Consider the following 18,522-nt stretch of genomic DNA (forward strand, 5'->3'; position numbering starts at 1 on the left):
TCAAGCTGATAGACGTCGAAAAATGATGATGACTGCTACTTTTTTACTAAACACACACACACACACACACACACACACACACACACACACACACACACACATACATACACACGCGCGCGCGCGTGCGCGGGTCTCGATGAGTGAACTGTAAATTCCGAAAAACCATTGCATTCTGTTGTTGTTCTTCTTGTTTTTGTGGTATTCAGTCCAAATACTGGTTTGATGCAGCTCTCAGAGATACTCTATCCTGTGCAAGCCTCTCATCGAATTACTAGTACAACCTACATTCTTCCGAATCTGGTTACTTTATTCATTTATTGGTCTCCCTCTACTATTTTTAGTCCACACATTTCCATCTAATACTAAATTTATGATCCCTCAACGTCTGACAGTGTGTCCTGTCAACTGATCTCATCTTTTAGTCAAGTTGTGTCACAAATTTCTTGCTCCCCCAGTTATATTCATTTGTTGTTGTTGTTGTTGTCTACAGTCCTGAGACTGGTTTGATGCAACTCTCCATGCTACTCTATCATGTGCAAGCTGCTTCATCTCCCAGTACCTACTGCAACCTACATCCTTCTGAATATGATTAGTGTATTCATCTCTTGGTCTCCCTCTACAATATTTGACTTCCACGCTGCCCTCCAATGGTAAATTTGTGATCCCTTGATGCCTCAGAACATGTCCCACCAACCGGTCCCTTCTTCTAGTCAAGCTGTCCCACAAACTCCTCTTCTCCCCAATCCTATTCCATACTTCATCATTAGTTATGTGATCTACCCATCTAATCTTTAGCATTCTTCTGTAGCACCACATTTCGAAAGCTTCTATTCTCTTCTTATCCAAACTATTTATTGTCCATGTTTTACTTCCATACATGGCTACACTCCATACAAATACTTTCAGACATGACTTCCTGACACTTAAATCTATACTCGATGTTGACAAATTTCTCTTCTTCAGAAACGCTTTCGTTGCCATTGCCAGTCTACATTTTATATCCTCTCTACTTCGACCATCATCAGTTACTTTGCTCCCCAAATAGCAAAACTCCTTTACCTTTAAAATTTGAAAGAGAGTATTCCAGTCAACATTGTCAAAAGCTTTCTCCAAGTCTACAAATGCTAGAAACTTAGCTTTGCCTTTCCTTAATCTTTATTCTAAGATAAGTCGTAAGGTCAGTATTGCCTCACGTGTTCCAACATTTCTACGGAATCCAAACTGATCTTCCCCGAGGTCGGATCCTACCAGTTTCTCCATTCGTCTGTAAAGAATTCGCGTTAGTATTTTGCAGCCGTGACTTATTAAACTGATAGTTCGGTAATTTTCACATCTGTCAACACCTGCTTTCTTTGGGATTCGGATTATTATATTGTTCTTGAAGTCTGAGGGTATTTCGCCTGTCTCATACATCTTGCTCACCAGATGGTACAGTTTTAATTACGTGATCTACCCATTAAAGAATTAGTAAAAAGATTTTCGCTCAGATATTAAAATGTACTCTTTTTCCCGTGCTACGGTCTGCCGCACATTAGAGAAATTTATTACGGCTTTTACGTCCTCCTCGCGCCGCGGAAATGTGCTGAATTTATCTGAGAAACTCTGCCTCCGTCGTCGAAGCACCCGTCGATCCACTCGGCGCGTTCCGCCTTAACGCACCGGCGACTCGGTGACTTATTCATATCCTTCAAAAGAGATAAGGCGAAAGGCTGCGATCCGTCTTTTGTTTCCCTTTTTCCGCCGGACCGCTCGGCAAAGGGGCCGCCCGCAGAACGAGATGGATGGCGGAGCGCGCGCTGGCGGGTCACACAGCGGCGGCTATTCGCGGCGCTCTAAAGCGTTTATCGATTCCCGCCGCAGACACCGCCGCCGCCGACGTGCCGCGAAATGTGTGCGCGCTGCCCGCCCGCCGACTACGATTCACTTTCACCTCGCTGTTACACCCTCCCCCCCCCCCCCCCCCGCTTCCCACCTTCCGCCAAACCACTCTTCCACTCTTTTTTTTACGCAACATTTAGTGCCCGAGTGGAGGATAAACGAGAATGTGCTGCTTCAGCTGGCGGTCTGCAGTGAACAAGACGAAAAGGACATTATAAACAAGACGCGTGCCAACTTTTGGTGCCCGCACCTCGTGGTCGTGCGGTAGCGTTCTCGCTTCCCACGCCCGGGGTCCCGGGTTCGATTCCCGGCGGGGTCGGGGATTTTCTCTGCCTCGTGATGGCTGGGTGTTGTGTGCTGTCCTTAGGTTAGTTAGGTTTAAGTAGTTCTAAGTTCTAGGGGACTGATGACCATAGATGTTAAGTCCCATAGTGCTCACAAGGGAACCTCCCCATCGCACCCCCTCAGATTTAGTTATAAGTTGGCACAGTGGATAGGCCTTGAAAAACTGAACACAGATCGATCGAGAAAACCGGAAGAAGTTGTGTGGAACTATGAAAAAAATTAGTAAAATATACAAACTGAGTAGTCCATGCGAAGATAGGCAACATCAAGGACAATGCGTGACATGGAGTGCCGTGGTCCCGTGGTTAGCGAGAGCAGCTACCAAACGAGAGGTCCTAGGTTCAAGTCTTCCCTCGAGTGAAAAGTTTAAATTTTTATTTTCAGTTTATGTGACAAACTCTTATGTTTTCATCACTTTTTTCGGTGTGATTATCACATCCACAAGAAAACCTAAATCGGGCAAGGTAGAAGAATCTTTTTACCATTCGCTAAGTGTACAAGTTAGGTGGGTCGACAACATATTCCTGTCATGTGACGCACATGCCGTCACCAGTGTCGTATAGAATATATCAGATGTTTTCCTGTGGAGGAATCGGTTGAACTATGACCTTGCGATCAAATGTTTTCGGTTCCCATTGGAGAGGCACGTCCTTTTGTCAACTAATCGCACGGTTTTGCGGTGCGGTCGCAAAACACAGACACTATACTTCTTACAGTGAACAGAGACGTCAATGAACGAACCGACAGATCATAACTTCGCGAAAATAAAGAAAGTAAAATTTTCAGTCGAGGCAAGACTTGAACCTAGGACCTCTCGTTCCGCAGCTACTCACGTTAACCATGGGACCACGGCGCTGCTTCTGCTACAACCACCTTGATGTTGCATATGTTGTGCATGGACTACTCAGTTTGTATATTTTACTAATTTTTTTCATAGTTCCACACAACTTCTTCCGGTTTTCTCGATTGATCTGTGTCCAGATTTTCAAGGCCTATCCACTGTGCCAACTTATAACTAAATCTGAGGGGGGTGCGATGGGGAGGTTCCCTTGTCAGAGCCAAGCCAACCTTCAGAGCCAACTTTCGGTATCGGCCGACAATGGCTTTCTCGTGCTGGCCGCAGAGCGGTGCAAATCGGTATATTAACAAACTAAAAACCCGCCTCGATTGCGAAAAAACCACCTAGTGTTAACCCAGGTTTCGGCGTAGATAACTACACCTTCTTCAGAACAACAATGAAACCCACAAGTGCCTAAGAAGACCTTTGTCAATGATTAAAAGAACACCATAGCTATACATTTATAAACAAAAAGGAAAGGAAAACACGAACAGTTTATATCTACGAAGTCAAAACCACTACTTAACTTAATAGTGTACGCTCCACCTCACACCGGCCTATGTTCGTTGGGCCATGACCCGCCATAAACTGCAGCTACAAATGGTCGCTCACTTACAAGCCCGACCCGCTAACTATGCACATGCACAAGACAAGGGAAGTTACTTGAATGCGCATCCGCATACGAATACGAGAAAGTTCATACAAGGGTCGGGGCTAAATAGCCCGTATATTCCCAACCGTGGATCAAGGTGTTGTGGATTGGCAAGAGAGCCAACCCACTATGAGAGGAAGCCGAAAGGCACGCGTTTAGCTGACGCAGGCTGGCGTGAGGTCTGGAACAGGTCAAGGAAAGTAGACTAGCAAAAAAGGACGTAGCTGTGGAATACTTAACTTTAATCCATAAATGGTGAGCATCGCTCTTGACGGTACATGTTTTACAGCATCAATAGTAACTGGTAATGGCGCCTTGCTAGGTCGTAGCAAATGACGTAGCTGAAGGCTATACTAACTATCGTCTCGCCAAATGAGAGCGTAATTTGTCAGTGAACCATCGCTAGCAAAGTCGGCTGTACAACTGGGGCGAGTGCTAGGAAGTGTCTCTAGACCTGCCGTGTGGCGGCGCTCGGTCTGCAATCACTGATAGTGGTGACACGCGGGTCCGACGTATACTAACGGACCGCGGCCGATTTAAAGGCTACCACCTAGCAAGTGTGGTGTCTGGCGGTGACACCACACAAGGTATATCAAAAAATGGAATGGATAGAATAAGTGACGAGCTAAATAGGAGATGAAACCTAAAAATAACCGCACACGGTTGCTTATGCTAGGTAAGAAACATAAATGAAACTACCTATGACAACAGGAGGAACTCTTAAAAACTATACCTGAAGCCAGTAGTTAGCTTATGGGGGGGGGGGGGGGCTATGGCGACGTAATCTAAAGACGTCGTGGTAATAAAGATATAGGGATAAAACGTGAGGTGTTGAACGGGCTAAAACTTCCCTTGTCTTGCGCGTGTGCGTAGGTAGCGGGTCGGGCTTGTAAGGGAGTGACCATTTGTAGCTGCAGTTTATGTCGGGTCATGGCCCATCGGACATAGGCCGGTGTGCGATGGATCGTACACTATTAAGTTAACTAGTGGTTTTGTCTTTCTACATATGTACTGTTTGTGTTTTCCTTTTCCTTTTGTTTATAAATCTATAGTTATGGTTTTCTTTTAATCATTGACAAAGGTCTTCTTAGGCACTTGTGGATTTTATTGTTGTTCTGAAGGTGTAGTTATCTACGCCGAAACCTGGGTTAACACTACGTGCTTTTTTCGCAATCGAGGCGGGTTTTTAGATTTTTAATATATTAACCAACGATTGCTGACGCGCTGCGGTGTTGAAGGTTCGCAAATCGGTATATTTGTTCTTCTTTTAAAGGGTATTTTTCGTTTCAGAGAAACGATACAGTGTCTTGTTACCGCTTTTGTGAATCTGTATCCAGTTTCCTCGTACATCTTATCCGAGGAGTCATTCCTCTCTGTATGTCTCCTGTTTCCAACGATATACCGAGCGAGGTGGCGCTGTGGTTAGCACACTGGACTTACATTCAGGAGGACGACGGTTCAAACTCGCGTCCGGTCTTGCCCATTTGGTTTTTCCGTGACTTCCCTAAATCGCTTCAGGAAAATGCTGGGATGGTTCCTTTGAAAGGCCACGAACGACTTCTACATCTACATCTACATCTACATCTACATACATACTCCGCAATCCACCGTGGCGGAGGGTACCTCGTACCACAACTATCTCTCCCTGTTGCACTCCCAAACAGAATGAGGGAAAAATGACTGGCTATATGCCTCTGTACGAGCCCTAATCTCTCTTATCTTATCTTTGTGGTCTTTCCGCGAAATTTAAGTTGGCGGCATCAAAATTGTACTGCAGTCAGCCTCAAATGCTGGTTCTCTAAATTTCCTCAGTAGCGATTCACGAAAGGAACGCCTCCTTTCCTCTAGAGACTCCCACCCGAGTTCCTGAAACATTTCTGTAACACTCGCGTGATGATCAAACCTACCAGTAACATTTCTAGCCGCCCGCCTCTGAATTGCTTCCGTCCCCATCCATCCCTAATCCGATGGGGCCGATGACCTTGCTGTTTGGTCCCCTCCCCGCAAATAAACCAATCACCCAACCTAACAATGCAGAGCTGATAGCTGTTAAGAGTGCTTTTGCTCTGAACAGTTGGATTATTGATACAAAGTCGATACCTACACCGCGTGATAGCAATGGTAATGTTGCCAATGACAGTGCCACCAAAGGGGAGTTATACTAAAAACGATCTTCTGAAATTCCTTCACCAAAGAACACGTGCTAGGAAATGGAGCGCCAAATAGAGATGCCGGAACACTTCCGACATATTCTTCGGTTTGAATTCAGCAGAGGGCTGACAGCAGCGGAGGCAGCTAGAAACATTTGGGATGCGTATGGGGATAATACCATGGGACAGATGACCCGCCGGCCGCTGTAGCCGAGCGGTTCTAGACGCTTCAGTCCGGAACCGCGCTGCTGCTACGGTCGCAGGTTCCAATCCTGCCTCAGGCATGGATGCGTGTGATGTCCTTATGTTGGTTAGGTTTAAGTAGTTCTAAGTCTAGGGGACTGATGACCTCAGATGTAAAGTCCCATAGTGCTGAAAGCCATTTGAACCATTTTGAACAGAGGACGCCAAGAAAACGGTTCTCGTTTATTGAGGATCTTTTTAACATTAATGACTGTTCGAGTCCAGGAAGACCTTCAAGGTTTAATGAAGTAGCTAGGTATGGGCTTTTGTTGAAGTTTCGAGAACATACCTTCACCGAGGAGTCAAGCAGTATATTGCTCCGTCCTACGTATATCTCGCGAAGAGACCATGAGGATAAAATCAGAGACATTAGAGCCCACACAGAGGCATACCGACAATCCTTCTTTCCACGAACAATACGAGACTGGAATAGAAGGGAGAATCCGATAGAGGTACTCAAGGTACCCTCCGCCACACACCGTCAGGTGGCTTGCGGAGTATGGATGTAGATGTAGATGTAGAAGATCGTTTAAGCGCATTAATGCACAATGATCCACGTCATTTCGAGAACTACGAGCATTCCTACATCCTGTGGCATTTGCATGCAACGCGAAGGTTCACAAATCGAGTGTATGCGTAACGCATACTGTAAGCGAAAATCACATAAATCAATGGGTGGCGATATGTGCATCTCTGCTTGCTCGTCATCAATGGCTCGCGAACAACACCGACCATTCATATCTTGTATCGCTACCGGTGATGAGAAATGGTGTCTTTATACTGATATAAGGTAAAGGAAGAAATGGTTGGGCCGAAACAAAGCAGCAACTCCCTGTACAAAGACCTCCGTACTTCCACAAAAGGTAACGTGATGCATCTGGTGAAACAGCGACGGTGTACTGAACTACGAATTGCTTCCCCGCGGTGCGGCCATCACTGCTGACATTTGTTGTCAACAACGTAGGCGTCTTACGGACGCAGTCCAAGAACAACGACAGGGAAGACTGCGTGAAGCGAAGCTAACGGTTCAAATGGTTCAAATGGCTCTGAGTACTATGGGACTTAACTTCTAAGGTCATCAGTCCCCTAGAACTTAGAAAACTTAAACCTAACTAAGGTAAGGACGTCACACACATCCATAAACGAGGCAGCATTCGAACCTGCGACCGTAGCGGTCACGCTTTTCCAGACGGTAGCGCCTAGAACCGCTCGGCCACTCCGGCCGGCGAAGCGATGCTACTCCACGATAACATCCGCTCGCATTCTGACAGACTGACAAAAAACACTGTACAGGAGATGGGATGGGAAGACATTCCGCATCAGCCTTATTCACCTGATCGTGCGCCCTCAGAGTCTCACCTTTTCCGCTCTCTACACAACTGTTGTTGTTGTTGTTGTTGTTGTGGTCTTCAGTCCAGAGACTGGTTTGATGCAGCTCTCCATGCTACTCTATCCTGTGCAAGCTGCTTCATCTCCCGGTACCTACTGCAACCTATATCCTTCTGAATCTGTTTAGTGTATCCATCTCTTGGTCTCCCTCTACGATTTTTACCCTCCACGCTGCCCTCCAGAACTAAATTGGTGATCCCTTGATTCCTCAGAATGTGTCCTACCAACCGATCTCTTCTCCAAGTTGTGCCACAAATTCCTCTTCTCCCTAATTCTATTCAATACCTCCTCATTAGTTATGTGATCTACCCATCTAATCTTCAGCATTATTCTGTAGCACCACATTTTGAAAGCTTCTATTCTCTTCTTCCCCAAACTATTTATCGTCCATGTTTCACTTCCATACATGGCTACACTCCATACAATTACTTTCAGAAACGACTTCCTGACACTTAAATCTATACTCGATGTTAACAAATTTCTCTTCTTCAGAAACGCTTTCCTTGCCATTGCCAGTCTACATTTCATATCCTCTCTACTACATACTACATTTCATTTCGATACAAATGTAAACCTTCGTGTTCTAACAGTTGATATATACAGGGTGGTCCATTGATCGTGACCGGGCCAAATATCTCACGAAATAAGCGTCAAACAAATAACTACAAAAAACGAAACTTGTCTAGCTTGAAGGGGGAAACCAGATGGCGATTTGGTTGGCCCGCTAGATGGCGCTGCCATAGGTCAAACAGATATCAACTGCGTTTTTTTTAAAATAGGAACCCCAGTTTTTAATTTCATATTCGTGTAGTACGTAAAGAAATATGAATGTTTTAGTTGGACCACTTTTTTCGCTTTGTGATAGATGGCGCTGTAATAGTCACAAACATATCGCTCACTATTTTAGACGAACAGTTGGTAACAGGTAGGTTTTTTGAATTAAAATACAGAACTTAGATACGTTTGAACATTTTATTCCGGTTGTTCCAATGTGACACATGTAACTTTGTGAACTTATCATTTCTGAGAACGCATGCTGTTACAGCGTGATTACCTGTAAATATCACATTAATGCAATAAATGCTCAAAACGATGTCCGTCAACCTTAGTGCATTTGGCAATACGTTTAACGACATTCCTCTCAACAGCAAGTAGTTCGCCTTCCGTAATGTTCGCACATGCATTGACAATGCCCTGACGCATGTTGTCAGGCGTTGTCGGTGGATCACGATAGAAAACATCCTTCAACTTTCCACACAGAAAGAAATCCGGGGACGTCAGATCCGGTGAACACGCTGGCCATAGTATGGTGCTTCGACGATCAATCCAACTGTCATGAAATATGCTATTCAGTATCGCATCAACCGCACGCGAGCTATGTGCCGGACATCCATCACGTTGGAAGTACATCGCCATTCTGTCATGCAGTGAAACATCTTGTAGTAACACCGGTAGAACATTACGTAGGAAATCAGCATACATTGCACCATTTACATTCCCATCGATAAAATGGGGGCCAATTATCCTTCCTCCCATAATGCCGCACCATACATTAACCCGCCGAGGTCGCTAATTTTCCACTTGTCGCAGACATCGTGAATTTTCCGTTGCCCTATAGTGCATATTATGCCGGTTTACGTTACCGCTGTTGGTGAATGACGCTTCGTCGCTAAATAGAATGCGTGCAATAAAATCTGTCATCGTCCCGTAATTTCTCTTGTGCCCAGTGGCAGAACTGTACACGACGTTCAAAGTCGTCGTCATACAATTCCTGGTGCATAGAAATATGGTACGGCTGCAATCGATGTTGATGTAGCATTCTCAACATCGACGTTTTTGAGATTCCCGATTCTCGCGCAATTTGTCTGCTACTGATGTGCGGATTAGCCGCGACAGCAGCTGAAGCACCTACTTGGGCATCAACATTTATTGCAGGTCGTGGTTGACGTTTCACATGTGGCTGAACGCTTCCAGTTTCCTCAAATAATGTAACTATCCGGCGAACGGTCCGGACACTTGGATGATGTCGTACAGGATACCGAGCGGCATACATAGCACACGCCCGTTGGGCGTTTTGATCACAATAGCCACACATCAACACGATATTGACCTTTTCTGCAAATGGTAAACGGTCCATTTTAATACGGGTAATGTATCACGAAGCAAATACCGTCCGCACTGGCGGAATGTTACGTGATACCACGTACTTATACGTTTGTGACTATTACAGCGACATCTATCACAAAGCGAAAAAAGTGATCCATCTAAAACATTCATATTTCTTTACGTACTACACGAATATGTAATAAAAACGGGGGTTCCTATTTTAAAAAAAAACGCATTTCATGCCCGTTTTAAATATGGCAGCGCCATCTACCAGGCCAACCATAGCGGCATCTGATTTCCCCCTTAAAGCTAGACAAGTTTCGTTATTTGTAGTTTTTTCATCTGACACTTATTTCGTGAGATATTTGGCCCGGTCAATATCAGTGAGCCACTCTATATATTCGGCAACGGCTTTGCCGCAGTGGATACACCGGTTCCCGTGAGATCACCGAAGTTAAGCGCTGTCGGGCATGGCCGGCACTTGGATGGGTGACCATCCGGGCCGCCATGCGTTGTTGCCATTTTTCGGGGTACACTCAGCCTCCTGATGCCAATTGAGGAGCTACTCGACCGAATAGTAGCGGCTCCGGTCAAAGAAAACCATCAAAACTACCGGGAGAGCGGTGTGCTGACCACACGCTCCTCCTATCCGCATCCTCCACTGAGGATGACACGGCGGTAGGATGGTCCCGATGGGCCACTTGTGGCCTGGCGACGGAGTGTACTCTATATATTCGAAATTTACTTTAGTGTTAAAAATTTGATTGTACAGGACAATATGGTTAGCAGTTTCCATGTCTGGTTGGAGACAACGCTTAACGCGATCCAGGACTAACGACGTGGATGTAATAGTTTTCGGTTGCCTTTGGAATGACCGATGTCAATGAGTCCCCTTGCTTGTCACCATTGGAGCGCATGGTTTCGGTGAGTATCCATGCCAGCTCGCCTGTCACGATCACTTCATGGACATTTGACCTTATTGCAATGGTTGTGGTTTGTATTGCGCCAGTAGACGCGTAGCGAGATGCGAGAGAGTTACGGCGGTTGGATGGAAACACACCTCGAAATCTGTGACGAAGATGGCGGCATTCGAGGACGGCCGCCGAAATCAAGCAGTCCGATAGTTCGGGGACTCAACACAGTCAACCCCGTAGGGAACAGAAAACTACGTAGCTTGTATGAAGGCAATTTCAGTATCTAGCAGTATTACTTGTATTGTTCAATCAGATTTGCAACACTGAAGCAACGTCTGAACATTAATATCATCCGTTGCAGGTCCACTTTCACATCGTAAACAGGCGCACTTGATAGTTGTGGATTGCAGCGCCATCTACTACAAATGCAAGATAATGGCTTGGTGATTTGTTTGTATTTTTTGCGTAGAATTGAAAAATGCGAAAAAAATGGGAGGTTCCCATTTGAAACTGCGAAGCTGACCCCGCACAAGCAGATAGGGTGGTTAGGAGGTGGGTAGTTATAGCACAGACATATGTCCCCTTTACTAATATTAAATTTTCATCTAGAAAATTTTTTCGTACGATGCGTCAGGAGCAGCTCTCTTAGAGTTTTTGTAGATGATGGTGCCGTTTGCTGTCTAGTAAAGTCAGCAGAAGATCAAAAGCAATTGTAAAATGCCTTAGGAAAGGTTTCTGTGTAGCCCTAAAAGTAGTAGTTGAGTCTAAACAATAAAAAGCGTGAGGTTATCCACATGAGCACTAACACGAATCCGTTAAATTTCGGTTACACAATAAATCACACAAATCTAAAGGCAAAAAATTCAACTAAATACCTAGGGAATACGATTACGAACAACCTAAATTGGAACGATCACATAGATAATATTGTGGGGAGGGCAAAACGCTTAGGAGATCAAACTTGTCTAATAAAGAGAATGCCTACCCTACGGTTCTCCATCCACTTGCCAGCCCTATCGATCAATCAAATCAGTCACAACATGCGCCGTATGCGCCAGAGCAATGTCCTACAAAATGAGGGACAGGTCGTGCAGAAAGCGTTGGCGCTTCTTTCTCTGAGCAGGTCGTAAGCTGTAGTCCAAAAAGGAACGGCTTGGAGAAAGAAACAGCGACAGTTTCTGCGCGACCTGTCCCTCACTTTGTAGGACAATGTTCGGGCGCATACGGCGCAACTTGTGACTGACTTGTTCGGTCGATGAGGCTGGGGAGTGCTGTACCACCCACCACACTCCTCCCTGGATTTCGGCTCTTGTGAATACACCTACATCTACATCTACATCTACGTGATTACTCTGCTATTCACGATGAAGTGCCAGGCAGAGCATCCAATGAACCACCTTCAAGTTGTCTCTGTACCGTTCCACTCTCGAACGGCGAACGGGAAAAACAAGCACTTAAATTTTTCTGTGCGAGCCCTGATTTCTCTTATTTTATCGTGATGATCATTTCTCCCTAAGTAGGTGGGTGCCAACAGAATGTTTTCGCAAACGGAGGAGAAAACCGGTGATCAATGATTGCCACTCTAATTCACGTATCATGTATATGGCACTATCTCCCCTATTTCGCGATAATACAAAATGAGCTGTCCTTCTTTGTACTTATTAAATGTCCCACCTGAAGCGGATCCCACACCGCACAGCGATACTGCAGTATATGGCGGACAAGCGTGGTGTAATCAGTCCCTTTAGTAGACCTGTTGCACCTTCTAAGTGTTCTGCCAATGAATCGCAGCCTTTGGTTTGCTCTACCCACAACATTATCTATGTGATCGTTCCAATTTATGTTATTTGTAATTCTAATCCCTAAGTATTTAGTTGAATTTACAGCCTTCATATTTGTGTGGCTTATCGCGTAAGCAAAATTTAGCGGATTTCTTTTAGTAGTCATGTGAATAACTTCACACTTTTCTTTATTCATGAATACAACTTGATTGCTAATTTGAAGGTAGCACTCCGTGCATGCGCTTCAAAACTGTTACAGAGATTCGTCGGGCAGTAGACCGCTCTGCTAGAACTGTCAACACAACTGGCGCTGCTAAGGGTTTCCTACGACATCCACGCTGCTGGCAACGGTTTAAACACAATGCTGGTGACTATTTTGAAGCACAGTAAAACTCCGAAACGTGTATCTACATTTAGGTCACAAAAGTGATGGGATACCTCGTAACATCGTGTCGGATCTTCTTTTGCCCTGCGTACTGCAGCAGCTCGACGTAGCATGGCCTCAACAAGTCACTGGACGTCCGCTGCAGAAATATTGACACATGGTGCCTCTATAGCCATCTATAATTGCAAAAGTGTTGTGCACGAACTAACCTCTCAACTATGTCCCATAAATGTTAGATGGGACACATGTAAGGAGATCTGGTTGGCCAAATCATTCCCTCGAACTATCCAGAATGTTCTTCAAATCAATGGTTCAAATGGTTCAAATGGCTCTGAGCACTATGGGACTTAACTTCTGAGGTCGTCAGTCCCCTAGAACTTAGAACTACTTAAACCTAACTAACCTAAGGACATCACACACATCCATGCCCGAGGTAGGATTCGAACCTGCGACCGTAGCGGTCGCGCAGTTCCAAACTGTAGCGCCTAGAACCGCTCGGCCACTCCGGGCCGGCTTCAAATCAATCACAGCAGGTTTGGGATGAGTTGTAAGTAGGCTGTTTATATTTTCTTATTGGCAACGTTACGTAGCGCTCTGTACGAAAATCACTGGCTGTGCTGTGTGCAGCCTGTGGCTAGTTTGCGTTGTTGTCTGCCATTGTAGTGTTGGGCAGCGGCAGCTGGATGTGAACAGCGGGTAGCGTTGCACAGTTGGAGGTGAGCCGCCAGCAGTGGTGGATGTGGGGAGAGAGATGGCGGAGTTTTGATAATTTGTAATACTGGATGTCAATTATGAATATTAAGGTAAATACATTGTTTGTTCTCTATTAAAATCTTTCATTTGCTAACTATCCCTATCAGTAGTTAGTGCCTTCAGTAGTTTGAATCTTTTATTTAGCTGGCAGTAGTGGCGCTCGCTGTATTGCAGTAGTTCGAGTAATGAAGATTTTTGTGAGGTAAGTGATTTCTGAAAGGTATAGTTTAATGTTACTCAGGGCCATTCTTTTGCAGGGATCTTTGATAGTCAGATTGCGTTGCGCTAAAAATATTGTGTGTCACTTTAGTGAATGTTTGAGTACGTTCAGTTTTGCTCAGCTGTTTGAAAAGCAAATAGTGTAAGAGGTTTATCAGCACAGTCGTGTATAATTGTTCCTAAGGGGACGTTTCAGAGTCATAACTTCGGATTTGCTCGAGACAAACATCACCACCTTGTCTGGCTTTGGCTCTCGAGGGAAAATCGGCTGCCGTTTTCTATTGAGAGACCTCATTGACAGTATCCACAGCGGGGTTCACGCCATCGTAATGGCGGAGGGTGAACAAACCCGATATTAATGTCCACTGCAGGTGTCCGGAGTCTTTTCACCAGCCAATGTGTATTTCCGGCATTCGTTCTACTGGCAGTACTGATTCCTGCCGCACGTTTACGTCGTTATCACAGGGCGTGCACAAACTGGCGATGGATATGTGCATCACAGGCAGTTAAAACATGAAGAATTCATGTAAACAAAACTGTCCACACATTTAGTCGACACTTAACTTGTGCAACTCGTACCAACATAACAGAGACAAAATTTCGATGATTTTAACGCCGTTTCTGTGGGTGATCCAGAACTTCCCTCTTGCCATTGTAGTGCCGGTTTCGTGGCAGCCATTGTGTGAGGCCGGACACAGCGGCAGGTGGCCGTGTGTGCCCCGCGTTGTACGTGCGTCGTCCCCCCCACCTCCCCGACGTGCGTGTCGCCCACCACCCCGCTCCTGCAGCTAGCGGCCTGTTGGTGACAGGCGGTCAGACCCCGGCGGCAGGCGGTATTGGCAGCCGTTCGCTGCCGAGTGGACGCCGCGCCAACACAACCTTTCTCTCCAATACGCCGCACTCGACCACGTCGAGGACTTCCTTTACAAATCTCCTGACGAATCGTTACCGCTGACAGGTGCGCGACCTGACCGGGCGAGCTCCTAACAGGGGCAGGCGCTGTGCTGGTAGGTATAGTCTGTCTGTAAACTCAAGCGCGAGTAGCGCTTTAGGTGGGGAAGTGGCCTTTCCCAGAAGAACCCTGCCACTGGCCTACAGGGACGCCCAAAATCAGTTGGCGGTTACCTGCCTAGCGCTGTAGATCGGCGTACATTGATACACGTCGTTCTCTTCGTGGGATCTTAAACCCCACAGTCAGTCAGTTAATTTTGTATGCTTACTGATACACTCCGGTATCCGGGAGTGATTGATCAATGTGTTAAAGAGGTGGCACAAAAAGAACTGTTGGCAAATATTACCAGTCCCAGTTAGAGGGCTGCAGTTTATGCAAACGTCAGCCTCGCCACAATAGGACGCATAACGAAGAAACGCGAAAATAAACTGCGTGGTTTTCTGGAACCGCCATGAAGGAAAACAGATAATTTTGGGGGGAAACTAATCGTTACAGGCAGTTTTACAAAATCGGTCACTCGACAAACGATGGAGGACTTTCACATAAACCAAATAATAATGCCGACGTTACGGGCATTACTTACTGCCGTGAAACAAAAAATCGATTTCCTCTGGCAGAAAGATGTTACATAAGACACTGCTTGAAATGGGATTTACCTGGAAAAGATCTATAACTAAACGAAAATTTCTGATAGAGAAAACTGATATAATTGACTAGCGATGTTAGTACCTGAACCAAGTGAGGAAATTAAGGGAGCTAGGCAGAAAATTTCTTTTATATTGATGAAACTTGGGTGGACAATAATATTACTAACAGAAAATGATGGCGGGGCTCTGGTGTTGATAGCATTATCGACAATGTTAGCTGAAGCAATAGAATCATAGTGGTCAATATTGAGTCAAAAGTTGGGTTTTTATCCAACGTACAGTTAATTTATAAAACGGGATATGCAACAGGGGACTACCATGGGCAAATGAACTACGAAAATATTTCAAATTGGAGATCGACTAAAGTAATTCCGAATCTGCTACCGAACTTTGTTATTGTAATGGACAACACCTCAGCAGGCCGGAGTGGCCGAGCGGTTCTAGGCGCTTCAGTCTGGAACCGCGCGACCGCTACGGTCGCAGGTTCGAATCCTGCCTCGGGCATGGATGTGTGTGTGATGTCCTTAGGTTAGTTAGGTTTAACTAGTTCTAAGTTCTAGGGGACTGATGAGCTTAGAAGTTAAGTCCCATAGTGCTCAGAGCCAACCCTTCAAGTCACAACAAGGAGCATAACAAAGCTCTGACTAGGTCCTCGAATAAAAGGGAAATGATTGAATTATTATTAAAAAATAAGGTGGAAGCTGATTTGTTAATGATATAAACACAATTATTTCGTTTAATTAAACAACATAACATGGAAGACAAAATATTTGAATTTAATAAAATACTTGAAGCTCACGTGCTCACTGTGCTGCGATGCTGCGACTTCCACCATACAACAATCCAATCGAAAGGGCGTGGGCAAAATTCAAAAATTTCGTCAGAGGAAGAAATACGCCACAGATTTAAAGTGCGCGCCGCGGCAGGGCCGGTACTACGTTGTGAAACAGCCTGTAGAAGCGCCTCGTGACGTAGGTGGGTAGGCAGAGTGGGGACTCGCTAGATCGCTCTTCATTTTACCGACAGACTATACAGTAAGTGCGGCAGGAGCCAATACCGTCTGTAGCGCCAGTGTTAGAAATATACCTTGCGTTGTTTGATCACTAAGTTAATTTGTGAAATGACTTACAGCTTTTCGTGCAGTTTTTTTATCGCATCTACCGAGTGAGCAAAAAGTCAGTATAAATTTGAAAACTTAATAAACCACGGAATAATGTAGATAGAGAGGTAAAAATAAACACATATGCTTGGAATGACATGGGGTTTTATTAGAACCACAAAAAAATTTCACAAAATGTCCGACAAATGGCGCTGGACAGCAAAACGTCAGGGACTGCGCACGACAATCGTGTATAAAAGGAGCTGTAATGAGAGAGAGAATCAGATGCGCCAGCAGTCGCAGCATGTTGACGTTACCTGAAAAGACGCTTTTATCAGAATGGGGAATGTGCTAGTTCAGCGTTACGAGCCGGCCGGAGTGACCGAGCGGTTCTAGGCGCTACAGTCTGGAACCGCGTGACCTCTACGGTCGCAGGTTCGAATCCTGCCTCGGGCATGGATGTGTGTGATGTCCTTAGGTTAGTTTGGTTTAAGTAGTTCTAAGTTCTAGTGGACTGATGACCTCAGAAGTTAAGTCCCATAGTGCTCAGAGCCATTTGAACCATTCAGCGTTACGATCCTATCGCCATAGGAAGGGGATTCGAACGGGTACAGGTCCGTTCACAAAAGCAGCTGTGGCGAGAATGATTTCGAAGTTCCAATCCACGGGTTGTTTAGACGATAGACCCCGTAGTGGCCGACCGAGCACAAGGCGTAATGCTGCTGAGACAGTTCAGGAAGAAATGGAGACTGTAGCGGGTTCGTCTATGCACGGGGAAATCAGCGCTCGTACAGTCGTACGTCGCACTGGTATTCCATACACTGCTGTTTGGTTGGCACTGAGGCGTACCCTCCGATGCTATACTTACAAAATCCATCGGCATCATGAACTGTTACCTGGCGATTTAGTGAAGCGGAGGGCATATGCGGTGTGGGCGTTTCAAAAGATGGCGGAAGATGACGATTGGTTGAGTAACGTGTTGTGGACCGACGAAGCTCATTTCACGCTCCTAGGGTCTGTCAACGCCCACAACTGCAGAATTTGGGCTACCGAAAATCCTAGAACTGCCGTGGAAACTCCACTGCACGACGAGAAAGTCACGGTTTGGGTTGGATTTACCACATCTACCGTTATCGGGCCTTTTTTCTTCCAGAAAATGCGTCATTCTGGTTTTGTAACTGCTACCGTGATGGGTGAAAGGTACGCCGATATGTTACAGAATCGCATCATCCCTGGACTGGCTGATAAACACCTGCTGGAACGTACGATGTTTCTGCAGGATGGCGTTCCACCCCATATTGCTAGACGCGTGAAAGATCTCTTGCGCGCGTCGTTTGGTGAAGATCGCGTGCTCAGCCGTCACTTTCGTCATGCTTGGTCTCCCAGGTCCCCAGACCCGAGTCCGTGCGTTTATTGGCTTTGGGGTTACCTGAAGTCGCAAGTGTATCGTGATCGACCGACATCTCTAGGGATGCTGAAAGACAACATCCGACGCCAATGCCTCACCATAACTCCAGACATGTTTTACAGTGCTGTTCACAACATTATTCCTCGACTACAGCTATTGTTGAGGAATGATGGTGGACATATTGAGCATTTGCTGTAAAGAACATCATCTTTGCTTTGTCTTACTTTGTTATGCTAATTATTGCTATTCTGATCAGATGAAGCGCCATCTGTCGAACATTTTTTGAACATTTGTATTTCTTTTTGTTCTAATAAAACCCCATGTCATTCCAAGCATGCGTGTCAATTTGTACCTCTCTATCTATATTGTTCCGTGATTTACTCAGTTTTCAAATTTATCCTGACTTTTTGATCACCCGGTATAACTTCACTAGAATCGCTGATTAATGGAGAAACATCTTTCGTGTCTGTCACGCGCTCCTTTTTGGGAGATTACTGTGCAGGGATGTGCTCGAGGGAGTTTGAAGATGTGTAAGCGTGTATTGCCAAACGCGGGTGTAGAAAGACTGCTGGTATACACCATGACGGGTTGTGGTAACTGTAACTGTGATCGAACCTAATTTTTCATCATCTAGAGGCAGAGAAAATGATCATATAAAATTAATTGTTGGTAATGCGGGTGCCCGGTTGAGATTCATTGGGAGAGTCCTTAGAAAATGAAGTTCATCAACGAAGGAGGTTGGTTACAAAACACTCGTTCGACC

General features: G+C 45.5%; 1 protein-coding gene and 1 pseudogene across 1 annotated transcript in view; both read left to right on the top strand.

The window, feature by feature from the left end:
- The first annotated feature begins 1,781 nt into the window (after positions 1 to 1,781).
- The window catches only part of LOC126088470 (protein madd-4-like), a 474,106-nt gene continuing 457,365 nt past the window's right edge, over positions 1,782 to 18,522 (top strand). Inside the window, exon 1 of the mRNA XM_049906612.1 lies at positions 1,782 to 1,889. Within this exon, the coding sequence (XP_049762569.1) occupies positions 1,782 to 1,889 (108 nt within the window). The remainder of the gene's footprint in view (positions 1,890 to 18,522) is intronic.
- On the top strand, positions 10,005 to 10,122 carry LOC126089612 (5S ribosomal RNA; annotated as a pseudogene).

This window comes from Schistocerca cancellata, chromosome 6 (genome assembly GCF_023864275.1).
Source record: "Schistocerca cancellata isolate TAMUIC-IGC-003103 chromosome 6, iqSchCanc2.1, whole genome shotgun sequence".
NCBI classification, from domain to species: domain Eukaryota; kingdom Metazoa; phylum Arthropoda; class Insecta; order Orthoptera; family Acrididae; genus Schistocerca; species Schistocerca cancellata.